The following is a 25,614-nucleotide window of genomic DNA, read 5'->3' as shown; positions in this document are numbered from 1 at the left end:
TATGGAATTAGTTTTTACACACATCCTGACAAAACAATACGCACTTCAGCACCATCATCGGTACTCTTGCTCATCAAACTGCTTATCTGACATTCAACACTGAATGTGCAAAAAATATCCAATTAAATATTGCGAAGACTGAAGTCTTTGGTCACACTTACAGACTCTAATGGGTCTGATTGCACTACTTCCATTGAATATGAACTATCGTTTGTCGCATGTGCGTCATGTTTGAAAGAAACGGAACCTCTCACGATGTAAATGCACCTTTACCAACCCACCCAGTTCCATCGACTCTGCCCCCAGCTACAATCTGATATTTAAACCTTTGATTGAATCTGTGGATGAGTGCCATGCTTGTAGGAATTTCATGGCTGTTCTATTTGGCTTGTCCTATAATAGTAGTGTTGTCCCAGTCGAACTCATGTTGCTTGTCATCTGAGTGTGTGGCTACTAAGGATAGTGGTCATGTCATTTCGTGGCTAGTTGGTGTTCATGGATGCGGACCGTTAGCTGTCTTCCTGTTTGTCTTATGTAGTATTTTGTGCAGTCCTTGATTCAATCAATAAGCACATCAACCTGGACCCAATATACCGGCCACTGCAGCGGACAGCTGGAACTGACAACCGGAAGCAGCAGGTACAAATCACTATAAATGCCAGAGGAAGCATCACAGAAGCGCTTCACAGGAGACTCCTAAGCAATGAGGATGTCACCTAGACAGGGGACAAAACGTCTGCAACACAAATTCCCAGCTCGGCGAACAGAACCACAACAACGGGCACCCGAGCTACAAATCGTCTCCCAAACTTCGAATTTAAACCTTTATTGATGCAGTTTTGATTATTCAATACACTCCTGCCTGTACTTTCCATTTTCCCCTCCACAAACTTGAAGCCATGCTAAGCTTACTTAAACAGTAGCTTGTCTTTAACAGTAGCAGGTCTCATGGAATGCTGTTCTTTATTATGAGAAGAATTGAACATAAAGATAAGGATGTTATCTGTCATTCATACAAGGCATTGGTGAGAGCACATCTCCAAAACCGTGCAGAGTTTGGCCTCTTAATAAAGGAAGAATGTAAATGCATTGGCGTAGTTGCAAGTTACTAATAACTGTAGTGGAATGGCAAGAATTTTGTTTTCTCTCTCAGAGGGTTTTACAACTTTAGAAGATTTGATGAATGTTTGCCATGGTGGAGGATAATTTGTTTCTTGTTCGGTAAGGAAATCAAAAGTTTTTGGATTGAAAGGAGTGTAGAATTTAAAACACAAACATACAAGTCATAATTTTATTCAATAACATAGCATGCTCAAGGGGCCAAATGGCCTACTTTTTCTCTTAATTGTACATTCCCAAGTCTCAGCCAGCCTTCATCTGTATACTCACCCACTCAGGCTGGCTCCCCATCAAGTGATGCATTAATTTAAAAATCATCATCCTTTTCAAATCCCTTTAATGCCTTGGTCCTCCCTATTCCTTTAATATCGTTAAGCTCGCAATCCATGAGATATCAATACTGTCATAATTTGAGCTCTTTAGCACTTCTAATTTCAATTATTCCACCACAGGAAATCATGCCTTCAGCTTCCAAGGTCCTAAGCCTCTCCCACCTTCCACGATTTTCCTTAAAATCTACCTCTTTGGCCAAGCTTTTGGCTATTTACCTGAATATTGCTTGATGTGTTTTACTGTTAAATTATTATTTCTTAACACTTCCATGAAGTGCCTGGAGATGCTTTATTATGTTAAAAGCTACCATAAAAATACAAGTTGCTGACGGCATAATAAAATCACCAAGTGATTAGCAAATTAAATTCCTTCTGAAGTTGATGACTCTATAAAATTTATAAAAAGACCTTTAAGAAAATAGTGACTTTGAAGTTGGCTTGCACCTTTGCAGATGGAAACATTTTCTCTTTATTCAACTTCCCTGTACTACTCCTGTTTTGTTCTTTTCATTAAAACCCTTTGAGACGTGTTAAAAAAGACAAAGAGTTCATACAAGTTAACATTTAATACAAATATTAACAAGATGTGAACAAAATTCCATCTTTGAAATGGATGAAAATTCTCTCTTGGTTTGTGAAACTTACCAGGAACATGGACCTGAAGTGTTTGAGATCAATGAAGAAGTCTTCAATGCTGACTGTTTTGGGATTAAAGACAAAGTAGTCACCCAGTCCTTTGTACAACTTCATCATATTGCTGTACATGTTGGAAAGCTTTTCATACTGGTCTCTTGCATGCTTGGCAAAGCTGTGAATTCTGGTTAAGGAATTTATTCCAAAATAAACTTAATTTTAAAATGGACAGTTAAAACAGTTGTAATTTTTGCAAAATCTCAAGAATCATGCAACTTAAATAGGAAAACAAAAACAGCCATGTCAATTTTATATGTTCCATCAGCAGGAAAAAAAAGTAACTTCCTATTAAAAAAAATTGCTTTTCGTAATTTTATTCCATTCAGAGCAATACAGTGTCTCCACAATGTATTAATCAGCCATGTTTTCTCTGGCTGTATCTCAATGCTGGTTATAATAGGTAGTATGAAAGAAAACTGGCAAATACGTTCACAAAAGGGAATAAATGTTTTCTCTATAAACACACTGGCGGTGAAAAAAATAAAACACACTGGCTACTAAAAATTGAAGAGGCTAGGAGCTGCGCATTGACAAAATAATTAGACATGCCAATGACCTCAATTTGCAGAAGAACTGGATACAGATAGTGTAAAAGCACATTGATGAGTGAGAATAAAAGGACCAGGTTTTATTTTTAGAGGTGACCTTCGAAAGAATGGTCATTTACAAAGATAATTAGAGATTTCACTCTCAATGCAGTTCCAGATACAACATATTTAAAATAAAATGTAACTAATTATCAAGTTCTTAAGTTTCTTTTTTAATTCAAGGTAAATGACTAATGGTTTAGAAATATCTGATTGTGAGTTTTCTTTTGAATGAAACAGTTGGCTAATGTTCTGCGATATTTGGTGATCTCAAACATTTAAAGTTCAACTTTTCTTGGCAATGAGATTAATACCCTCTAAATATGACCTCCTTTTTACCTTCATCAATTCATCTGCAGTGTGACCATTGTGCAACAACATCTCAGTGAGAAAATATGACAAATTTTTACTTTGGGATAATGGAAAGCAATTCACTTGAGACAGTTTTTAGCCAGCAGTAAATCAACAACTTGTTTCCAGCATAAAATCTATGGACCTGTGTTCTTTTTGCAACAGCTGAGTCTCTGGCTTCACTGCATTACAGCTCAGAAGTTTTTAAAAGCACTTTACATGCAATAAGTTACTTTGAAATAAATTTGCTGTTCTGAAAGTATTTTGTGGATTAAAGACATGGACAGTTATACTCTGCTTTTAGTAACACTGATTGAAGAAGGAATGTTAGCTGAGACAGAAGAAGACGTTCTTTATTTTCACCACTTGAAATAAATTGACAATGCTGAGTTTTTGGGGTGTAGTAATCATATGCAATTGTTGTCTATCAAGGGATAGGTGGGCCTGGATGTGATGCTCTTCGGAGGGTTAGTACAGACTCAATGGGCCGAATGGCATCGATGCGCACTGTTGGGATTCTTTGATTCTATGACCTTTGTGCTTATTTTCAGTGACTGGTGTACGAGGACATCCAGATCTCAATGAACATTCCCCTCTCTCAATTCATAGCCACTCAAATAATAATCCACCTTCCAATTTTTGCTACTAAAATGGGTAATCTCACATTTATCCACATTATACTGCATCTGTGAGGTATTTGTCAACTTGCTTGACTTGCCCAAATCACACAACAACATCTCTTCATCCGCCTCACAGCCCATCCTTCCACCCAGCTTGATGCCATAAGCAAAATTTTGTGATATTACATTTCGGTCACTCATTTAAATCATTGATGTATATTGTGAATAGCTGGGGTCCTAGTACTGAACCCTTTGGTACCCTACTAATCACTGCATGCCATTCAAAAAATAAAAAATCCATATATCCCTATGCTATTACTTCTTGTCTGCTAACCACATACGCCTCCAGGACAATACATAACTTTAAATAGTCATTCTGAATTAATGTAGCTTATAAGAGAAAAATATATTTTGTAAGCTAACTTATCTGTGCAATGTATCTTTGCATTTTTTTGTGAATAAAGACATAACAGGTTTCCATGTTAGAATCATGGTTTTTTTTTTGCAACTAAAGGTTTTGATTTACATCTTCCACCAACCAATTTAATATAGTGTTCAGATAAACTTGTACAAATAGTACAGCACAGAGAGCAAAGAAGTGAGATTTATCATGTTCTTGTTAGCTTATTATCTTCATTGTTTCCGTTTCATCCTTTTAGAGAACACCTTTTGGCAGAAGTTCTTTTGGAAATAAGTTTGCTCGCTGAGCTGGAAGGTTCATTTTCAGACGTTTCATCACCATACCAGGTATCATCATTAGTGAGCCTCCGGCGAAGCACTGGTGTTACGGCCCACTTTCAAAGCAAGTTTTTTTGTAATATAGCTAGATTTTCAAAGACTTTACTACACAAGTAAAGTCTGTGCTTGTATTTTGTTGGAATGTTGCATTCAAAAACTTTGGTTGGCTTGTGTGGACAACTGAAAGCTCAGATCTTACATATCTCATCCGTACTCTACAAAGCTAACAGCCATCAAAATGCATGTGATGTGACTGGCTCCATTTTTGTTGTAGGAGGCAATGCATTGATGTACTGTGTCCTTCGTGCTGAGGTATGCTTGACTGAATTTAATTTCAGTGCGTTTAGACTCCAATGGACATCATTATCAATGATTTGCATTTTAGGATGCAGAAAGAGAGCGTGGGTGTCTTTGCTTTATTTTATGAACCAACTGTGCAGTTCAAGTAAGTGTTCTTTTGTTATATGTGCCACTGAGAGTTTAGAACACAATGGCAATTGTCCAAATGCAGTTACTATAGTTATTGCATGCAGCCTTTTTTCTCCTCAATTTTTAATTGACAGCAGATTGAAAGAAAGTGGCTTCTTCCACGTGCAAAGTAAATTTCTTGATATACAACCATATATTTCATAATCTGTGGGTTATAAGCCATGCATACAACCTATCAATTGTGCAAATACAATTAATGATGATATATAAATTTGTTCAGCTACAATGTTTTATTAAGAAGTGGAGATCCTGAATACTGATAGTGACTACAGTCAGCTCTTCTATAAAGTGATGGTGGCATGATCTCTTGTGCAACCCATGTTATAGAAAAATCACGCTTCAGAAACAGCGCTTAACTGTTGGCGCTGTAACTGCATTACAGTCAACATATGTTTTAGAAGCTCACACTGTAGAAACAACACCCCGAATTCGTCAAATGCATCATAGTGAATTCACGATGATGAAATGTGCGTTATTAAAGAACGATCTGTACTTCAAAGTTTCAACATCTTTAAAGGCTACTGTTTCAGAGGTAGAATATTATGGGACAGCTTCTATAACATACTCAAAGATGAGGAGAATGCAACCAGCAAATGGCATTATAATTGGCTCTGACTTTCCCTGATGGTTTCATAAAATCTGGTATAGGCAGGCATAAAATCTGGTATAGGTAGGCAATCAGAAGGAATATACTATTTATGGTTTTTGTGGCTTGCACTTCTATAGCAACCATAGTTTCTAGAGGAGCTTAAAATATGAAGCTATAGACATTAACAATAGTTATATAGTCTGTTCCATCTTATTTTAGCAGAAATGGCCCATTGCACGTTTACAGGCAAGTTACTGAAATATCAACTGAGGGTGAAACAATTTCTTGTGCCACATTATCGATGAATGATTGGGGAGGGTCCAACAAGGCACAATGGTAGAAAACTGCTTGCCTGAATTATTTTGTGTGGTTAGGAGCAGCTCAACTACGTTTTTTTAGCTACCTTATGTGACGCACCATAGAACGTTTCAATCTCTGATCAGAATCATTGCTTTCTTTACATCTGCAATTTGCCACCTGCTTTAGAAGTGGTAAATTGCAGGAAAGCAAAATTTGTAATTTTACTTAAATGAGCTTGTGGAAAATCTAAAGTTGTTAAACAAGCATTTAATTATTTTGATCTTTAATGATGATAAAGCTGTACAGCATGATTCAATAGGCATGAATGAAATGTATCACAGTGGCAGCAAATGTACTCCAGGAATTTGAGCACTTAATCTAACTTGACACTCCAGTGCTCTTCTCAGGGACAGCCACACAAAGGTGTCATCTCTCAGACTCGCCCACGTGTGAACTTGAGTTGAGCCGCTAGTTTCTAAAAGTGCATTTTTTGGTTGAAAATTTGTTTGTGTGGGATTGATTGACCTGACATAAAACATTTGCAACATTAACAAAAAAAATAGCAGTTATACAGCTAGCCTCAATCTTTCTGCACGCTTGGGTTAATGATACATTTCGCAATTATATTTTTTAAGTTTCCTGGGTAGTCTTCAAAAGCAGGTATTGGGTCCCAGGTATTTCTGAGAGGCCAGACGCCAGATGAAGGAGTGTAATGGAAAATTGTCAGTATCTGCCCAGAAAGAATTTGTCAGCAACCCGTGATGGTCACAACAAATGTGAAGTGTTTTTTTTACCTATAGGAATAAGAGAACAATATTGAGACTTTAACTATCCCAGTATCAACTGGATTTCAAACAAGCTAAAGGGCATTGAGGGTGAAAACTTCATGTTCTGCGTGCAGGGAAAAAAAATTGAAAGAAAATATTTGACAAGCCCAGCAAGATGAGACACAGTTCTGGATTTAGTTTTGGAAAATGAAGATGGGCAAGTGGGTGAAGTGACAGTGGATAACCATATCCAGGATAGTGATCACAATTCAGTTACATTTCGTATTATTATGGAAAAGGACCGAGATAAATTAGGAGTATAAGCTTTCATCATGACAGAATCCCTACAGAGTGGAAACAGGCCATTTGGCCCAACAGGTCCACACCGACCCTCCGAAGAGTAACCCACCCAGATCCATTCCCCTACCCTATTACTCTACATTTACCCCTGACGAACGCACCTAATCGACACATCCCTGAACACTATGGACAATTTAGCACAGCCAATTCATCTAACCTGCACATCTTTGGATTGCAGGAGGAAACCAGAGGACCAGGACAAAACCCACGCAAACACGGGGAGAATGGCAAACATCACGTAGACAGTCATCTGAGGCGGGAATCAAACCCGGGTCCCTGGACCTTTGAGGCAACAGTGCTAACGACTGAGCTACCATGCCATTTTTAACTGGTAGAAAGCAAATTTTACAAAACTGATGAGTGATTTGGCTGAGGTGGATTGGAGAGTAGTGGTAAAAGAAAAATCAGTGGTAAACAATAGCAGGCACGCAAAAGTGAGACCCTTAGGGCGCAAAGCAGGCATGTCCCATCCAAAAATAAGAATGGTACTCCCAAATCTAGACCCCCCCCCCATGGTTGTCTAGAAAAATATAGGTGAAGATTAAACAGGAAAAGCTTATGATAGTCATAGAAAATCTCAACCCTGCAGATAGCCCAGAAGAATATAGAAAGTACAGGAACCAAGTAGAAAAAGAAATAAAGAAATCAAAGAGAAGACATGAAAAATTATTAGCAAGCAGGATAAAGAAAAAGCCAGATATTTTACGTGTTCTGGATGTAGGTTTGCTCGCTGAGCAACAAACATGAAAGTGAACCTTCCAGCTCAGCAAGCAAACCTACATTCAGAATCTCAACCTGAGCTATAAATCTTCTCAAAACTCGATATTTTACAGGTGTATAAAAAGTTAAGGAAAAAGTAGGAACTATCAGAGATGAAGAGTACTTGTATGAAGGTGCAGAGGAGATAGGAAGAATTTTAAATGATTTTTTTGACTCTATATTCACAAAGGAAAGGGACAATGTGGACATAGTAATCCAAGAGGAGCACAATGAAATATTGGTCAAAATAATTATAATGAGAGAGGAAGTATTAGAGAAGTTAGAATCCTTGAAAGTGGATATATCACCAGGGTTGGATGGATTGTTCCCTTGGATGTTGATGGAGGACAGAGAGGAATTAGTAGCTGGTCTTGGATTATTTACTAATTTTTGTTAGACACAAGTGAGTTGCCAGAGGACTGGAGGAATGAAAATGTGGTTCCATTGTTTAAAACGTGGCAAATAAAGTTTAGGTCAAATATGTTTATTTCTGATGGGCTGCACAGTGGCTCAGTGGTTAGCACTGCTGCCTCACAGCACTAGGGACCCGGGTTCGATTCCTGCCTGTGTGGAGCTTGCACATTCTGGGTTTCCTTTGGGTGCTCAGGTTTCCTCTCACGGTTCAGGGATGTGCAAGTCGGGTGGATTGGCCACGCTGAATTGCCCATAGTGTTGGGTACATTGGTTGGGGTTGGGGTTGGGTTGAGTCTGGATGTGTTGCTCTTTGGAGGGTCAGTGTGGACTTATTGGGTCAAATGGCCTGTTTTCATATTGTAGGGAATCTAATCTTACAAACAAACTTTATGGAACTTAAACAGTAAAAGGAAATAGGCAATAAATGGGAACATACTGAGGGGGGTAGATGATGCTAGGGGTCTTAGTGTACAAGTGCACAGGTCATAAAAGGTACAGGTACATAAGGTGATAAAAAGGCTCTTGGAATGCTCTCCTTCACTGGCAAGGTATAGAATACAAAAGGAGGGAAATAATGATAAAACTGTATAAGACACCTGTAAGGCCATAACTGGAGTATTGCACACATTTCTGGTTACCACATTACAGGAAGGACGTAATTGCTCTGGAGACAGTGCAGAGAAGATTTACTAGAAGGCTGGGGAGTTTTCAAGGCTGGGGAGTTCTATGAATGAGGAGAGATTGGAGAGGTTGGGTTTGTTTTCCTTGGAACAGAGAAGGTCAAGAGGTACACAAAATTGAGAGGGTAGAGATAGAGGAGACAGGAGGAATCTGTTTCTCTTGGCAGAGAGTTCAAAAACCAGGTCACAGATTCAAGCCAAATGGCAAAGAGTTAGAGGGTAGTGGGTGGCTGCAAGTCACTGACTCAGTTGGTAGTAGAAGCAGAGATCTGAAACTCTTTTCAAAAGTGTCTGGATCTGCATTTTAAGTGCTGGAAGCTGCAGGACTATGGACCATATGCAGGAAGATGAGATTAGAACTGGCATCTGTGTGTCTTTGCGTCAACATGAACAAGGTGAAATGGCCCCCTTCTGTGCTATATCATTTCTATGGTTCAATGGTCAACAATCTGTAAAATGTTTGATACAAAACTGTTAACTTGCTAATTACACTTGTGCTTACTTTATAATTCTATTTGCCTCATTTATTTAAACTAATTGTTAAAAAAATGCTTGACCTAATCAGGTGAAGAGTAATCTTCTTCACTAACAGCTGGAACTTGTATCAATATTGGGGGAGAACTCTCCCACAGACTGGTCAGTCATAATTAGACACCTTTCAGCTAATGTCACAGTCAGCACAATCATTGCTATGTTTTGCCTGTCATGAGTGTGGCACTGTGGTATACAGATGGAACAATGTCTGGTAAGGTTGGTAGAGAAATCTTATTCGAAATAGGAGAAGTAGTAGGCTATTCGGTATATCAAGCCTGATCGAACATCCAATAAAACAATGGCTGATCAGATTAATCCCACTTCCTGCCTGTCCCCCATTACTCTTGATTCTCCTAAATATCAAAAGTCTGAGCATGTTCACAGTTAAGACAGGCAATGACACATAGTATCCACTGATCATGGGAAAGAATTCCAAGACCAACAACCATCTGGGACAGGAAATTCCTAATTTCTTTTTCTTTTTCCCAGGGTTGAAATGTCTAATTCTGGACAGCATGCAATTAAGGTGAGAGGAGACAGTTCAAAGGAGATGTGAAGGCCAAGTTTTTTTTACAAAAAAAGTCGTAGGAGTCTGGAATGTACTGCCAGGGGTGGTGGAAGCAGATACAATAGGGACATTTCAGGGACTTTTAAATAAACACAAGATTATTTTTTAGATTACTTACAGTGTGGGAACAGGCCCTTTGGCCCAACAAGTCCACACCGACACGCAACCCACCCAGACCCATTCCCCTACATTTACCCCTGCCCCTTACACTACGGGCAATTTAGCGTGGCCAATTCACCTAACCTGCACATTTTTGGACTGTGGGAAGAAACCGGAGCACCGAGAGGAAACCCACGCAGACACGGGAAGAATGTGCAAACTCCACACAGTCAGTCGCCTGAGGCGGGAAATGAACCTGGGTATCTGGCGCTGTGAGGCAGCAGTGCTAACCACTGTGCCACCGTGCCGCCCATCTGTGCCACCATGCCACCCATTATGCAAGGTATGGAGGGATATGGACCAAAGGTCGGCAAGAAGCGATTAGTTTAATGTGGTGTCATGTTTGTCGTGACATTGTGGGACAAAGGGTCCATTTCTGTCCTGTATTGTTCTATGTTCTATCTTTCTATTGTTTAGACCGCACTCCTTCTACGATTTTGAAAATACTCCAAACTTAGATTATTAGTTTAAAGCTTGTACAATCAAAGAGCAGACGTAGGCCATTCTGCCCAATGAGTCTGTACTGATTCTATCTCAGAATCTTTTTAAAGTTAGATTCGTCCACTGAGTTAGACAGTTTTACAGTTAAAAGCAGACTGAAAAAAGTCACAGAACAATAGTTGTCTTGCTGAGTGTGTTAGGCTCAAAGCATCTGTGACATTTATTTTAATTAAATTATCTGCAATTCAAGGCTTCCTTGTCAACTTTGAAGAAATAAACATAAATTCTGAATTCAGCAGCTAGAACTTAATTTTGAAGAAAAAAAATATTTTAACAGGCTTTAGATTACCAATTGCCTTGAACTTTCTGCTATATCTGTACAATAGAACACCTATAATTTAAAAAGATATTCTTTCTTGATATGCTGCTGGAAACATTTGCTCTCAAGAGCTGTACTGTGCATGAAACAGATTAACATGCTTCAAGTAAATTGTTTATAACAGTTTGTATAAGAGGATTGGTTGTTTGTTTAGTTTAAGTCTGTACCTAAAAACGTGTAATTTTGTCACAATGGAATGCAACCTCAGGGCACTAAGGAAATAAAAGATGGAGATTTGTTTCAGGACTGCATGCATTTCATTACAGAAATAGGGTAACATCAGATGAGCTTCATGTATAGTCATAAAAGGAGTTAATTCGAACTATTTACCAATAAGGCATGAGACAGACAGAGTTGGGATTAATGTTGAAAACACAGAGCCCTTGGTTGCACACTTTTACCATCACTGTGACATAATGCTTGTTTTCAGAGAATCATAGAATCCCTACAGTGTGGGAGCAGGCCATTCAGCCCATCAAGTCCACACCGACCCTCCAAAGACCATCCCACCCAGAACCCACCCTCCCTTCCTTATCCCTATAATCCCGCAATTTCTCTGGCTAACCCACCTAGCCTGCACATCCCTGGACACTATGGGCAATTTAACATGGCCAATCCATCTAACCTGCACAGCTTTGGACTGGGTGAGGAAACCAGAGCACCTGGAGGAAACCCATGCAGACATGGGGAGAATGTCTATGTAGAGTTTGCACTGTCGCCTGAGGCTAGAATCGAACCCGGGTCCCTGGCACTGTGCTAACCACTGAGCCACCTTGCCACCCCTAACTTCTGCAATACAGTCCTACATAATGTCACTTCAAAGACTGAAGAAAAGCATTACCTGTACTGGCAAGGCTTAAGAAATCTTAGAATTCTGCGTGATAAGAAACTTCCACACCGTCTTTATCTTGTTTGTTAAACATATATAATGTCTTGCTTTGTACATTCATGAATTCTGGCTTTTCATACCTTGTTAGATAAGACCCAATTGAGAGCCTCATAGTAAAATATTAATAATTTGGAGCCTAGACATTCTGGATTAAAAAGGTCTTAATCTCAAAATCTTATATCTGTAATTCCAGACTCTACAAGAGGGGACACCTTCCCAGCATCTACCCTGTCAAGTCCTCCTATATCTATGAGTTTCAACAAGATTATCTCTTATTTTTCTACTCTCCAATAAGTACAGGATCAACCTGCTTAGTCTTTCCTCATAGGACAATTCATCCTTCCAGGAGAAAGCTTCAAAAGAAGGTATATCCCTTCTAACGTTATGAGACAAAACTGCGAACAGTATCTTAGATGTTACCATTGCAATGGCTTTTACAGCTTGAGCAAGACTTCTGCACTTTTACACTCCATCCCCCTTACAATAAAGGCCAACATTCTGTTTGCCTTCCTACTTAGTTGCTGTACTTGCATGCTAAATTTTGGGATTCATGTCAACAGCGCAAACAATAACCAACTTACTGATTTCCGTTTAGGTTCTATCAGGGCCATTCAGCTTCTCACCTCATTGCAGTCTGGTTTAAACATGGATAAGAACTGGCTTTTACACATAATGTGAGAATGATTGCCATTGGCATGAAAACTACATTTGACAAAGTGTGGCATCCAGGAGCCATTGAAAAACCTGAATCAATGGGAATTGGGGGGAACTTTCTGTTGGAGCTGTACTTAGTGAAAAAGATCATGATTGTGGTGTTGGAGATCTGTAATCCAAGTTCCAGGACCACTCTGTCGGAATTGTTCAGGGGAGTGCCCTTGGCCAAAATATCTCCAGCTGCTTCATAATAAAGTCATAAGTGGAGACATTTGCTGATGATTGCACAATGTTCAGCATCATTCACAACACCTCAGACACACGAAGCAGCCCGTATGAGCAAGATCTGTTCATGACCCAGAGATGGGTGGACAAGTGGCAAGTAACATTATACAACTCAAATGCCAGACAATGGCTATCCTCAATAAGACAGAGTCAAAACTTCCCTATGACATTCAACAGAATTACCATTGTGGAATCTCTCACTGTCAACATTGTGGTGATTACCATTGATGAGAAACTGAACTAGACTATCTTTATAAATAGAGTGGCTACTAGAGCAGGGTCAAAGCTAGGAATCCTGAGATGCATAATTCACCAGCACTCTCTCCAAAGCTTTTTCACCATCTATTACGCACAAGTCAGGGGTGTGACGGAGTACTTGTCATTTGCCTGGATGAATGCAACTTCCACAATACTCAAGAAGCTGGACACCATCCACATTAAAGCAATCCATTTGACTGGCACCTCATGTAACATTGTAAATGTTAACTCATCGATAGCTGATGTACCTTACTGGTGTGTACCATACAGAAGCTGCGTGCAGTAACTCCTCAAAGCTCTTTGGACATGACCTTCTAAACTCTCTGGCTTTAAAAGCTGGCAAGACAAAGGCAGCAGAGACACAAAAATGCTATCACCTGCATATTTTCCTCTTAACCACACACCAGCTGACTTAGAATGATATTACCATTCTTTCACTGTCACTGAGTCAAATTCTGGGAACGTCCTTCCTAATAGCATTGTGGGTGTACCTACATGTACCACGCACTGCAGCAGTTCAAGAAGTTGATTTACTACCAATGTCGGAAGGACAACTGGGCATGGGCACGGAAGATTAATTGTAATGGAATGAAAATGACCAAGCTTTATTCTTTCTGTTGTGCACTGTCTCTATAACTTTCAAGATTTCCCCATCATCTCCATTCTAAAATATGATGGCAAGATGCAGATCTACTCAAAAGCTTCTAATAATTCTGCAAGTAGAATCAGTAGGTTCATATCCACAAATTAGCTGATTTTCTTTCCAGCTGCTTTAATCCCAAACCAGACTACATATTCCAAAATGGCTTGGGACCAGTAACCAATTTTTAAGAAATAGATTAAGTATGAAATCCAGGGGATTTATTAAGAGAATGAAGGCATACATTGCATAGTTTTGAACAAAAAGCAACTGGAATTTACTGTGAAATATTAAAACAGTCCGAGAATCGAGAGTATGTACAGCATATATTCTAACATAAAAGTGTTATATTTCTCAGAAATCTTGTTGGTCATGAAATATCAAACTTCAGAATGGATTACAATTCTTCCCTTTTGCTGATCCAATCCTAACATTGTCAATAACTGTTCAGCCAGAGCCAATGACAGATCCTGTTTGATCATCCACCTTTCTTAGGTCTTTGCTTCCCTGCATACTGAAAATTATGCTGTGGTACTGATACAGTTACAATTCCAGCTTTTTACTCACAGCTAGCTTCACTAAGCCAGAAGTATTCATTTATTTACAGTAATCTTGCTTAGTTATATCAAGCGAATACTACGGCAACTGACTCTCTGTGGCACTCACCTTCTCCTGAGCCCCCATATCTCCCAAGACATTTTCAGAGACTTGACTCCATCATGTTGTTGTCCACTAATGCCTAGAACATCTATTTAAGTTATAACAAATGCATAGATATCCAACTGCTCCGGGACTTCTCATCGAGTTTTCTGTATAGAGCCATGTAGCTTGCTTGCAATTTTACTAAAAGCAGCACTGCCTAAAATGGTAAAGTAGACTCCATAACTATCTCTCATACTCACTCTCGGACCATAATTTGTCCTGTGAGGAAACCACAAAACAAACCTTGGACCTTGCAGCATAGGGGAACAAACACTAAGTTTTGCATGAATATTATCTCTTATAAGAATATCATCTCTTATATCAAAAATGTTTACCTCTTTTTTTTCTTGCAGATGCTGGTCCATTTACAGATAATTTCCAACATATATTTCTTATACAACACTCACAAAATTTGTTTTCTTAAAAAAAAAAACACTTTCATTTTCTGCACAGATGTTACTAGTTTCAGAACAATTGTAATTTTGAAGTCATCTATAATTACAGTTCATATATCACTGCCTGGGAATGATATATTTGAGATACTAAAAGGAGAGAAGACTACACACAAACCAAAGCTTAAAATTGCTTTTTCATACCTATATTAGATTACATGGAATTCTGAATGTTCACATAGGATTCAATGACAGGTGTACATAATGCATTTTTTTTGTTTCGCTGGGTGTTTGACAAGAATGGAAACTTAATGATTTACAGTTAAATAACCATATAATCCACGTGAAGGAAGAATTTGCACTTACATTGCATCTGTCACATTGCCTGATGTGTCTGAGCACTTCACGACTGATGGAAGTATATTTGAAGAATGACTGTAACTTTGGATAATATTGCAGCCAGCATGTGCACAACAGACAATCCAGTACATGATGAGATTATCCATTACATGGGCAATGGAGGGGTGGGGGGAAAGAGACACCAAAACTGCCAATACATGACTGTGACTAGCTCGAGATGTGGCTAATATCTTCTAATTGCACAAGGGAGTCCAGCAAGGCAGTCTGGGACCACAGAAAAAGCATCAAGCAGCAAGAAGAAAGGAACGCTGCCTCAGACAGACAGTATTCCCAAACTGTGAAAAGAATGGCTCTTTTGACTTTAAATAAACATAATATTTCTTCTCCACAGAATTGATCTCAAAACTGAGACCTTGGCCTCGGCTCCGCCTTCTGCAACTGGACCCTCAGTTTTGAGACCCACAGACCGCAATCAGTAAAATTAGACAACTCCAAATCCTCCACGATAAAACTCAACACTGGAGTCCCCCAAAGATGTGTCTTGAGTCCCCTACTGTACTCCCTGTGCATCCACACCCATGTTGCCAAATTCTGAATGAATTCCATCTATAAGTTTGCTGATGACACTATCTTGGTAGGGCAGATATCTAACAACGATGTCAGAATACAGAAGGGCGATAGAGGGCTTGGTGCCACAGTGTAAAGAGAACAACCTCTCTCTCAGTGGCGACAAAAATAAAGAACTGATCATTGACTTCAGATAGAAAGGGGTAGAACACACACCCATCTACATCAACAGAGATGTAGATGGTGGAGATGGTGGAGTGTGTCAAGTTCCGAGGAGTGACGATAACTGACAACCTGTCCTGGACTTACCACATCAATGCAATGGTTAAGCAGGCACAGAAACATCTCTTCTTCCTCAGTCAGCTACTGTCCGGGTGCATAACGGTCTTGTATGGCAACTGCTCTGCCCACGACTGTACAAAACTAAAGAAGTTTATCTGCACAGTTCAGACCATGATGGAAGATGAACCTTCCATCCCTGGACTCCATTTAAACAGCTTGGTGCTGTGGAAAGGCTGCCAACATCATCAAATACCTATCACACTCTGGTAATGTTCTCCATAACCTCTTCTGTCAGGTAGAAGATACAAAAACCTCAACACATGCATCAGTAGGTTCAGGATCAGTTTCTTTCCTGTCATAATTAGACTGATGAATGGATTCTAATTTCAAATAATGCTGCTCGTGTAATGTTGATCTTGCCTAGTTCATGCCCTGTGTGATGTAACCTGTATGCCTCTGTCATCGTTTTTGTTTCACCCGATGATCTGTATGCCCTTGTTTACTGTGATATGCCTGTACTGCTTGTAAACAAAGCTTTGCACTGTATTTACGTACATGTGACAATAAATAAATCAAATCAAATCAAATTCAGCTACATTTTATCATGAAAAATCTAGGATCTTTCGATATCTATTGTCTTCAAGAGAGAGAAATATTCAGGCCTTCAATGCTTTCCATCTCAAAAGATTGGTTAAGATTAGATAACTAGCATCTTGCTACTCTCTTAGCAATCTAAATGCATGTTTAATTTTCCTTTTCTTAGTTTGTATCTTTGTGTGTTTATGCATCTGACAGCAGGGATGTTTTGTTTCACTTTCATTTTGGATATTGTCAAATACATGTTTATGCTTTACTGTGATTTCAGAATGACTAGAACAGTTGTTTGTATTTGGTTTTTGATGTCACAGCCCCCCCTAAAATAGCTAAAACAATCCTTCTTGATATGCAGCTTGCTGCAGTCAACTGAGAGATAAAAAGAAAACCCAATCATCTTTCCTGCATTGTGACATGAGGAAAAATCTGTCAATTTCAATCTTGATATTCTCATTGATTCACTCTGCACAGCCATTTGAATGAAGACATTTCAAATATCCATAATGTTCACATTAAAAAAAATGGTTTTTGATTTCACTGCTAAATGGCCTTTGTTTTCTATCTTAAGTGCCTGTTCTTTCTGAATATCCCTGGCAATAATTTTTTCTATAACTCCTCTTTACAATCTTCTCACAAACTTTGATCCTCTTTACAGTTATTTCAAATATTCTGATAAGATTCCAGCTCAATGATCTTAGTTCGAGGAAACTCAAAGTTAAATCTAAGAAATCTGTATTTATAATTTAGCTCATCAAATATTATCACTGAGATTAACGTATACTGAATCTCTTTCAAGGCCAACATATCTTTCCAGAAGTGTGGTCCAAAAACTAAACACAATACTTCAGACAGAGTCGGATTAAGGCTCTGTGCAAGGGAAGAATCAATCCATAACTTCTGAATTCAGATTCTGTTGAGAAAATAGTTAATACACTATTAGCTTTTCTTATTGCTTTCTGTTTCTGTGCAGTTTCTTTTGCTGGACATATCCAATTCCTTTTTGCACTGCCACCAACACCACCCAAACGATCACCTTCCCCCTCCCCCCAAACCAACCCAATATCTCTTGGGACCGGGATGTCAGAGACAGGAAATAATTCCCTAAGTGAGAACCCTGAAGTCAGCATGGTCAGTTGAACTGCGGGCTGAGATCAAACACATTCCATTGTCTCTGGAGGAAGGGCCTTATTGCACAAGATGTGAATTATGAATTTTTTGATGCAAATGTTCTTGAAAGATAGTTAAGCATATAGAACAAGCTGTCAAGTTCTTTACATCCATGGGCCTTTAAAAATCTAAAAGAAAAACTGCCTGCATCTTTGAGAGTTGGGAAAAATCAATTCTAGCCATTCTAGTGATTCAAATTTAAATGTTTTCATTATAGCATTTTAAATGTTTGCCTATTTTCTGCACTCTATTATTTATCAGTGAGGACATCTTATTCATAGCTTGACCGACTGCTGAGCTTTCTTTGATGTGGGGTTAGGAATACAAATGCCTGATTTTACCTGGGATTAAGGCCTTGAGGAGATTGCAATATACTTAATGTTCTTTCATGAATGAAAGAGTTTCATTTTATACAGTAAAATCTATAGGAGGGTTATACAAATTTAAAAGTAAAATCTCAGCATCTCTTTCCATAATGGATATGGGTATGCTGGCATGCACAGCGTAAGGGCAATGGGTGGTGACTGGGGTACATGAGGCAACACTAAGATTAAGCACAGACAAGGCTTAGTGGATAGGGTCATGAAAATGAAGGAAGGAGAAGATTGGCCTAAGAAGTAGGTGAGGAGAATGAAAGAAGAATGAAGGCAAGGGAATGTTTATGAAAACAAGTGGGATGCAACACAGACCATCTAAATAGTTCCTGTGGCTGCCTCTGATCCACAGCCTGAGCGATATGCCCAACTTCATCTTGCATACAGCCTTCCACACTACAGAATGAAAATTCCACCATTTGGGTCACTTTACTAAATAGAGCGCTGCAAGCAGGGTGATTTTCTTGTTCTGTAATCCACCCATCCCCATTCCTTTGGAATCAAGATTTAGACCCTAGTCTCCAACCATTAAGGAAATATCCTGATTTGACTTCTTCAAATCCAAAATAGATGACTCCATATTTCTCCACCTTTAACTCAACCTTCACTTATTTTGTCCTTATCCTTTCGTAACTCCCTTCTCCATCTCCATAGTTTAATACCCTTGTTAATTCATTTGCAAATTGAGAAACATAGTCTTATATTCCTTCATTCAAAAAGATTTGGGGTAATACCATTTGTTATATCCTGCCAAGGGGTTATACTTTCAACCAATCAATAACACACTAGAAGTTACCAAATCTGTGTCCTCTCACGCAGAGAGCAGTAATAAAATACATTTTGGAACCCAACTTGACCTTATTTAGATAAATGCACATGCCAGTAGTGCCATGTTCAGTTGGTTCCTTAATCTCACCTTAACTGCAAAATTAGGTTGTATCATTTTCTTAAAGTGGATCATCACAACGAAATGCAAACACTGCTGATAGTTAATATTGAACTGACATTACATCAGAGACCACGAAAAACTACTCTGATATTCCTTATTGTAGAACATTACTGTCATAAGGTTCATAAGAGAGAATAATCAGAATTATTTCACATATCTAAAGCAAAATTACATGGGAATTAAAAGCTTTATACAGATTATGAGGGAGTTACTTTGCTATTGGGAAATAAAATGAGATTGTCATTTAAGATTGCAGTACTTGCATAAACATATAATGGCGTAAAATAGAAAATTGTTCCAACTACAGGAAAATTCAAATATTTTAAGATTTTGTTTTGCAAAACTGGACACTTGGTTCAGCAACAAAAGTATACATACTGATCTATATTCAATTTGAACATAACAAATCTAGTTTAGTGTCAAAACAGTCCAGTCATTTACAAATTAGAATAGACTTGTATTCATATCATATGTTGTGGCCTTCTCAAAGTGCTTTATAGTCAGTGGATTACTTTATAATAGAGGCAACTGACGGTGTTCAATCAGCATATGGCTAGATCCCGCAAAGCAATAAATACTGTTTGTTACTTGCTGCAAGAAGAATTTATAGAATCCCTACTTTGCAGTTGAAGCCCATTCAGCTCATTGAGTCTGCATGGACTCCGAACAGCATCCCACCCAGACCCACCCTATTCCCCATAATCTCGCATTGGGTTTTTAACTAAAGTGAACTCACCTAATTTGGACACTGCCAGACACTATAGGGCAATTTTTTTTAGCACAGCCATCCACCTAACCTGCACATCTTTTTATTGTGGGAAGAAACTGAAGCGCCCAGAGGAAACCCATAAAGATATAGGGGAAAGTCACCCAAGAATCAAACCCAAGTCCCTAGCATTGTGAGGCAGCATGGTTAACCGATGTGCTACCGTGTTGCCTTCTGTCCGGGTGACTTCATGAACTTCTCTTCCTTTTATCTATGGGATCTTTTATGTCTCCTTGAACTGAAAGATGAATGCTGGTTCAACTTTACACTTTAAAGGCAACACCTCCACAAAGGTAGCACTTACTCAATATTCTAATTAAGTGTCACTTAGATTCTGTGTTCAAGACCACAGTTGGGTTTGAACTGAGAAACTTCTGAAACATTAATGGGAGGATTAAAACTGGGCCAAGGTGGTACACCTAAGCAAAGAAATAACAATAGATAAAAAAATTTACAGGTGGAAAGGTGTACTTTTCAATGTGAAATATCCTAAAGAGTTGGTGTAAAATAATATCATTAGCACAAAATGCATGTACGCTCTAATGGTTTGTGGGAGAAATATATGGCTTACAGATTTTAGCAGTAACCAAATGACATTGTCGAAGATTACTGAAATATAATTGCGCTGGATATAATACTGCAGTCACTTGAACAGGGTGAAAACTTGGAAAGAAATGATATTTACACAATGTGTCTCAGCCTCAGAACCTCCCAAAGGGCTTCACAAGCGAGGAATTTAAAGTGTAAATACTGTTGCTATTTGGGCACATCTGATGCTCAATTTACACACAATGAAATACTGCAAACCATAAATAAAACCTTTCTTAGGGGGAAATATTAATTGGAAGGCAAATGCCTACTGGGAGTATTCTCTATCTATTTTTCAAAAGCTAGAATGGGATCTTTCATTTTTGTCCTAACACAGACAAAACCTCAGTTTAATATCTCATCTGAAAGGTGACATCTCTGGCAATATAACAGTCCCTCAACAGCATAGTGATCTGCCAACCTAGATTGTGTGTTCAAATTGTGCAGGAGAATCTATGACCTGTGAACCAGAGTAGTGATTGCCATCATTGAGGCATATTGACACTACAAGACATGACAAAAAACAAAGAGATTTCTAATTGTCTCTGTTTCAAACCCAGAGACAAATTACAACATATGCAGCTGTAGTATCTATCAAAAGGACTGAATGCATTAAATTAATATGACTAAACAGGAGGCGCAGGAATCCATTTCAGGTTTTTTGAGAAAAGAACATTTTGAGAAGAAATTTTGTAAAAATAGCTGGCACAGGGACCCAGGTTCAATTCCAGCCTCGGGCGACTGTGGGGAGTCTGCACATTTTCCCCATGTCTGTGTGGGTTTCCTCTGCATGCTTCAGTTTCCTCCCATGATCCAAAGACGTGCAGGTTAGGTTGAATTGGCCATGCTAAATTGCTCGAAGTGTTCAGGGATGTGTAGGTTAGGTGCAGTGGTCAGGGGTAAATGTAGAGTAATAGGATGGGGAATGGGCCTGGGTGGGTTACTCTTTGGAAGGTCAATTTAGAGTTGTTGGGCCAAATGGCCTGTTTCCACACCGAAGAAATTCTATAATTCTGTGTGTCCAAACAGTCTTTAAGTTTGCATTCGAATGAATGTTGTTTTTCCCTTGTTAATAAGTTTAGTTTTAGCATGAGGAATCTACACAATCCAAAATGTATAACCAAGGCTACAGTTAAATGACTAATTGCATATCTTGAAAAACGCTTTTAAAAATTCAAATTATAACAAGTAAATCTGGGTGCCCAAATGAGAGTCTGACTCAAATATATTAAAACTTCAGTCTCTCTAGTGGTGAGTCCCATATCAGTTAGGCTTTGCATTGATATAACAGTCTACACTGCCCCTCCTGAAAGGTTCTAATATGTGTCTTGGGATCTTTTATTGTGGGAAGAAAGTTGACAATCTTCGCATAATATTATAAATGATTTGTAAACAGTCAAATATGATATTTTCTAGGTAGAAATAACAAAATTGCCGTCACATTTGAAGATTTTAACAACATTGATTTTGGCATTATTTAAATTAATGTGTTATCTCAAATTAAAAGTATGTTCTCAAGACGGAATCTTTGTAGAACTCATACTTCAATTACAGATTAAAATTCAGACAAATTGTCTATTGATGCAAGAAATCTGAATAAGCATTAACTCAAAATTTCCCAGCAGGTTAGGTTACCCAGCATGGTGATAATGGAAAATGTATCCTTATGAACAAATACCATGAACAACTTCATCTTCTGGACTCACATGTGGACTAGATGCTAAATATGCTGGTGAACTTAAAATCAGTGAACTCATTCATTTCCAACCTTCTGTTTGGAATCCTTCATCACATCTCAAAGAACAGAAATATCTTTTGAGATCTTCGAACTGCAGCAAACAATTTTTTGAAGTCCCAAACCAGTAGCACATAGATTAACTGGCAACCTGATCAGGGTAAGGGTCTATGCTCATGGGTCTTGGCCAGATAATAAAAAAAATACAGTGAAATACATGGTATAGGAAAGACCAGGTGATGGAAACTATTATCATTTTGTGGCAAAGTTAACATGACTCAGAGAAAATCTTGGTTAGAAAAGTATTCATTGGCATATCATGCTTATTTATTATTTTCCATTTTCAAGAATGTGTATTAAAATTACGATTGCTATAATTGTCATTCTAATTATTCATATAATCATTGTGAAATAAATTGGCTAATTGTATCGCATTTAATTTAGCGTAATAAATTGTTTATCAGTTCGGGCCGCACGATGGCTCAGTGGTTAGCACGCCTGCTTCACAGTGTGCCAAGGTTCTAGGTTCAATTCCGGCCTCGGACGACGGTGTGTGGAGCTTGCACATTCTTTCTGTGTCTATGTGGGTTTCCTCCAGGGGCTCCACAGTTTCCTCCCACAGTCCAAAGATGTTAGGTGGATTGACCATGCTAAATTGCACATAGTATCCAGGGATGTGCGGGTTGGGTGAATTAGCCATGGGAAACTCAGGATTACAGGGATGGGGTGGGTCGAGGTGGGATGCTCTTCAGAGGGTCAGTGTGGACCTGATGACCTGCTTCCACATTGTAGGGATTGTATGAGTCCACATTTTGGAAAACTGGAAAAGTCCAAGTGAAGGCATTTAATTTCTAGATCACTGTGAAGACAGGAACAGGTAGTGAGACCTGCTACACTTTTCCATACTTTCTGGTTTATCATGATAAGATCAGATGTTAACCACCAATCAAAAATTCATGATTCTAAGTAGCATGGATCCACTCACAAAAGAAACCTTCTACTCTACATGTGAGCAAACAGCTGAGATGTTGCATTGGCATAAATAGTGAAACGATTGCATACAGAATCATTTGTCGACTGAAACTGTCAGTAACCTGTTGATGCTTTAAAAGGGATGACAGGTCTTAAGTTACTTGTATTGGAAGAACAAATTTCAGAGAGTAGTTATCCAAACCTAGTTACTCAACTGCTGCTCCATTGATAGCACAGTGGGTCAGTGGGTTGGTGTTGAAGTTGGAGGAGTGGTGGATTTCCAGGTATGGAGGGGAGTGAGGAAGGAACAAGAAATATACAGTAGTTAAGAAATGCAGGGTTTAAGTAGGCAGTGAAGGAAATTATAGACAAGGAAGTTGAAGTTTATGCACTGAGGTACACAAAGTTAATACAGATGAACAAGGATGTGTTTCCCAGGCAAGCAGAACAGGTAGGCAGCACAGCACTGAATACATTCAAATTTATAAGTAGCAGAATATGAGAGCCTGGGCGGGAGGAGGGAGGGATGTCCAAGTAAAAGCATGTAAGATTTTGGAATCATATAGATTAGAGATTGGTTCAGAGTCGGGAATGGCAATGTGGCAGACAGTGGTAGCTTGAGCAGCATCCAGAAAATGGCAAAGGTATAACGTAAAGAGCAGATTCTGGTAGAAGTTGCTGGAAATTGTACAATATTGTTTAAGACTAAGCTGACTCAGCAGCTTATTTATTTCAATTTAAATTGGATTGTTAATATCATCAGCTACATAAAAGGTTGAAAGGACCAATGATTGTTTTTACATTTTGCTTCCCCAATTTTACTAATTAACATGTAAAGTGCTAATTAGAATAACATTGGCAGGCACACAAAAATTGCTATTATTATTCAGAGATTAATATGCAATATGCATATCATGACTAACTTTGTATATGTCAGCCAAAGGATCCCAAGAATAATGAGAATGGAAGTTACAATCCTCTGAGAGTAATTAAGTAAGGTCTATTCAGATGAAAAAAATAAACATCAAAAGAACAATGGTGTCTAGGTATTTTAAGTAAATCAAATATTTATAGGTTGGGAACTTACCATGGCTCACTGCATACAGTTTTGTTTTTCAAAATTATGCAGAAAGTGATTCTAATGGGGCTAGTCAACTTCCTGCACATCACAAAATTTCCTCTCCTTGAAGCTGGCGACTTGAGCAAGTTGGGTCTGGAGAGATACTTGCTGCTTTCCTGCCACTTCAGCAACTGAATGCTGGGCGATAAAGAGAACGAAAGCTTTTCTCAACACACCAGCAATTAAGGCCCTAAAGTGGACAATAATAGCCACTTACGTGCCTCAGCTTGCCATGACCTTTCCAGAAGGCGAGAGAAGTAGTTGTATCCCTGAGAATGACCTGCCTGCCATGTTTGGGTGTAGCCTCTATTCACCCCAACTGCAGCCAATTAAAGACAGTGATGGAGCACAAGAGGTTGGGCACTAAAAGCTAGCCTATGCTTTTCCCTTTGAACCTCCATCCCATGGAGGTAGAAAAGGCTTATCTTCAGAGTCTTAGATGGGGTAGAAGAGTCAAAGGCAGGAATGTGACTTTCACCAACACCCTGGCTTAATCCATGCCACTGATTAGCCCAGACTGAGGCAAATTTAGCTTTCTTCTGACTGGCTGGTCGCTTTTGGCAGGACAGGACTCCAGTTGAGGTCTATGATTTGCTGAGAGGTGCACTGGCTAGATCCAAACAAGCTGACTGGAGATTGACCTGGCGAACTCTCTGTGGTGGGGCCAACATATCAGTCATAACTGAACACACCTGGCCGATAATACAAAATCATTTCTTCGGATAAGCTTTTCTCTTTGTAAAACAATGTAACAATTGGCAACTTGCAGCAACTCATTTTATTTTAAATATTCCTTTTCTTTCCAGCATTTTGATCAAACAATTCTCAAGCTTTTCTCTGAAACCCTTTGTTAAATGAACATTGTCCCAAAGAGAACAATTATCTGCATAGAATTCCATATACAAATCTTTCTCAGATTACTCCTATGAGAGGATTTTCTTCAGAATATTAGACGAACACACAACCATATCCATCATTTTCACCAACGCCAGTGTTTCACAAGGTGCTTTTAACTACTCTTTTGTTTTCTTAGCTTCCAATGCCGATAGGCAACATATGTTATTAATTCCCACTTCAAATATGATAAATACTGTTAATTTTGAATGTAATCCAGAAGATTAGCATTATCATACATTGTTGGTAAGTGCTACACCTCTCTGAATTCATTTGGTTAAATGGATTATTTGGGCTCAGGACCTCCTCGACTGTAGCATGTTTTATCATGGTATTCCGTCACCACAGAATCCCTACAGTGTGGAAACAGGCCATTTGGCCCAACAAGTCCATACCAACTCTCCGAAGAATATCCCACCCAGACTCAGATACTACAGGCAATTTAGCATGGCCAATCCACCTAAGCTGCACATGTGTTCTGACTGTAGGAGGAAATTGAAGCACCCGGAGGATACCCATGAAGACATGGGGAGATGTGCATACTTCA

General features: G+C 38.8%; 1 protein-coding gene across 5 annotated transcripts in view; it reads right to left on the bottom strand.

The window, feature by feature from the left end:
* The window catches only part of diaph2 (diaphanous-related formin 2), a 753,551-nt gene that overhangs the window by 143,503 nt on the left and 584,434 nt on the right, over window positions 1-25,614 (bottom strand). For all 5 annotated transcript variants that reach the window (XM_087992147.1, XM_087992148.1, XM_087992149.1 and 2 more), the window contains one exon: window positions 2,097-2,262. In XM_087992147.1, the coding sequence (XP_087848273.1) occupies window positions 2,097-2,262 (166 nt within the window). The remainder of the gene's footprint in view (window positions 1-2,096; window positions 2,263-25,614) is intronic.

This window comes from Chiloscyllium plagiosum, unplaced genomic scaffold (genome assembly GCF_037043375.1).
Source record: "Chiloscyllium plagiosum isolate Xiang-an unplaced genomic scaffold, Cpla_swu_hap1 HiC_scaffold_11, whole genome shotgun sequence".
Taxonomy (NCBI): domain Eukaryota; kingdom Metazoa; phylum Chordata; class Chondrichthyes; order Orectolobiformes; family Hemiscylliidae; genus Chiloscyllium; species Chiloscyllium plagiosum.
The sequence above is the reverse complement of the archived record's forward strand: the minus strand, read 5'-3'. Positions and strand labels throughout refer to the sequence as shown.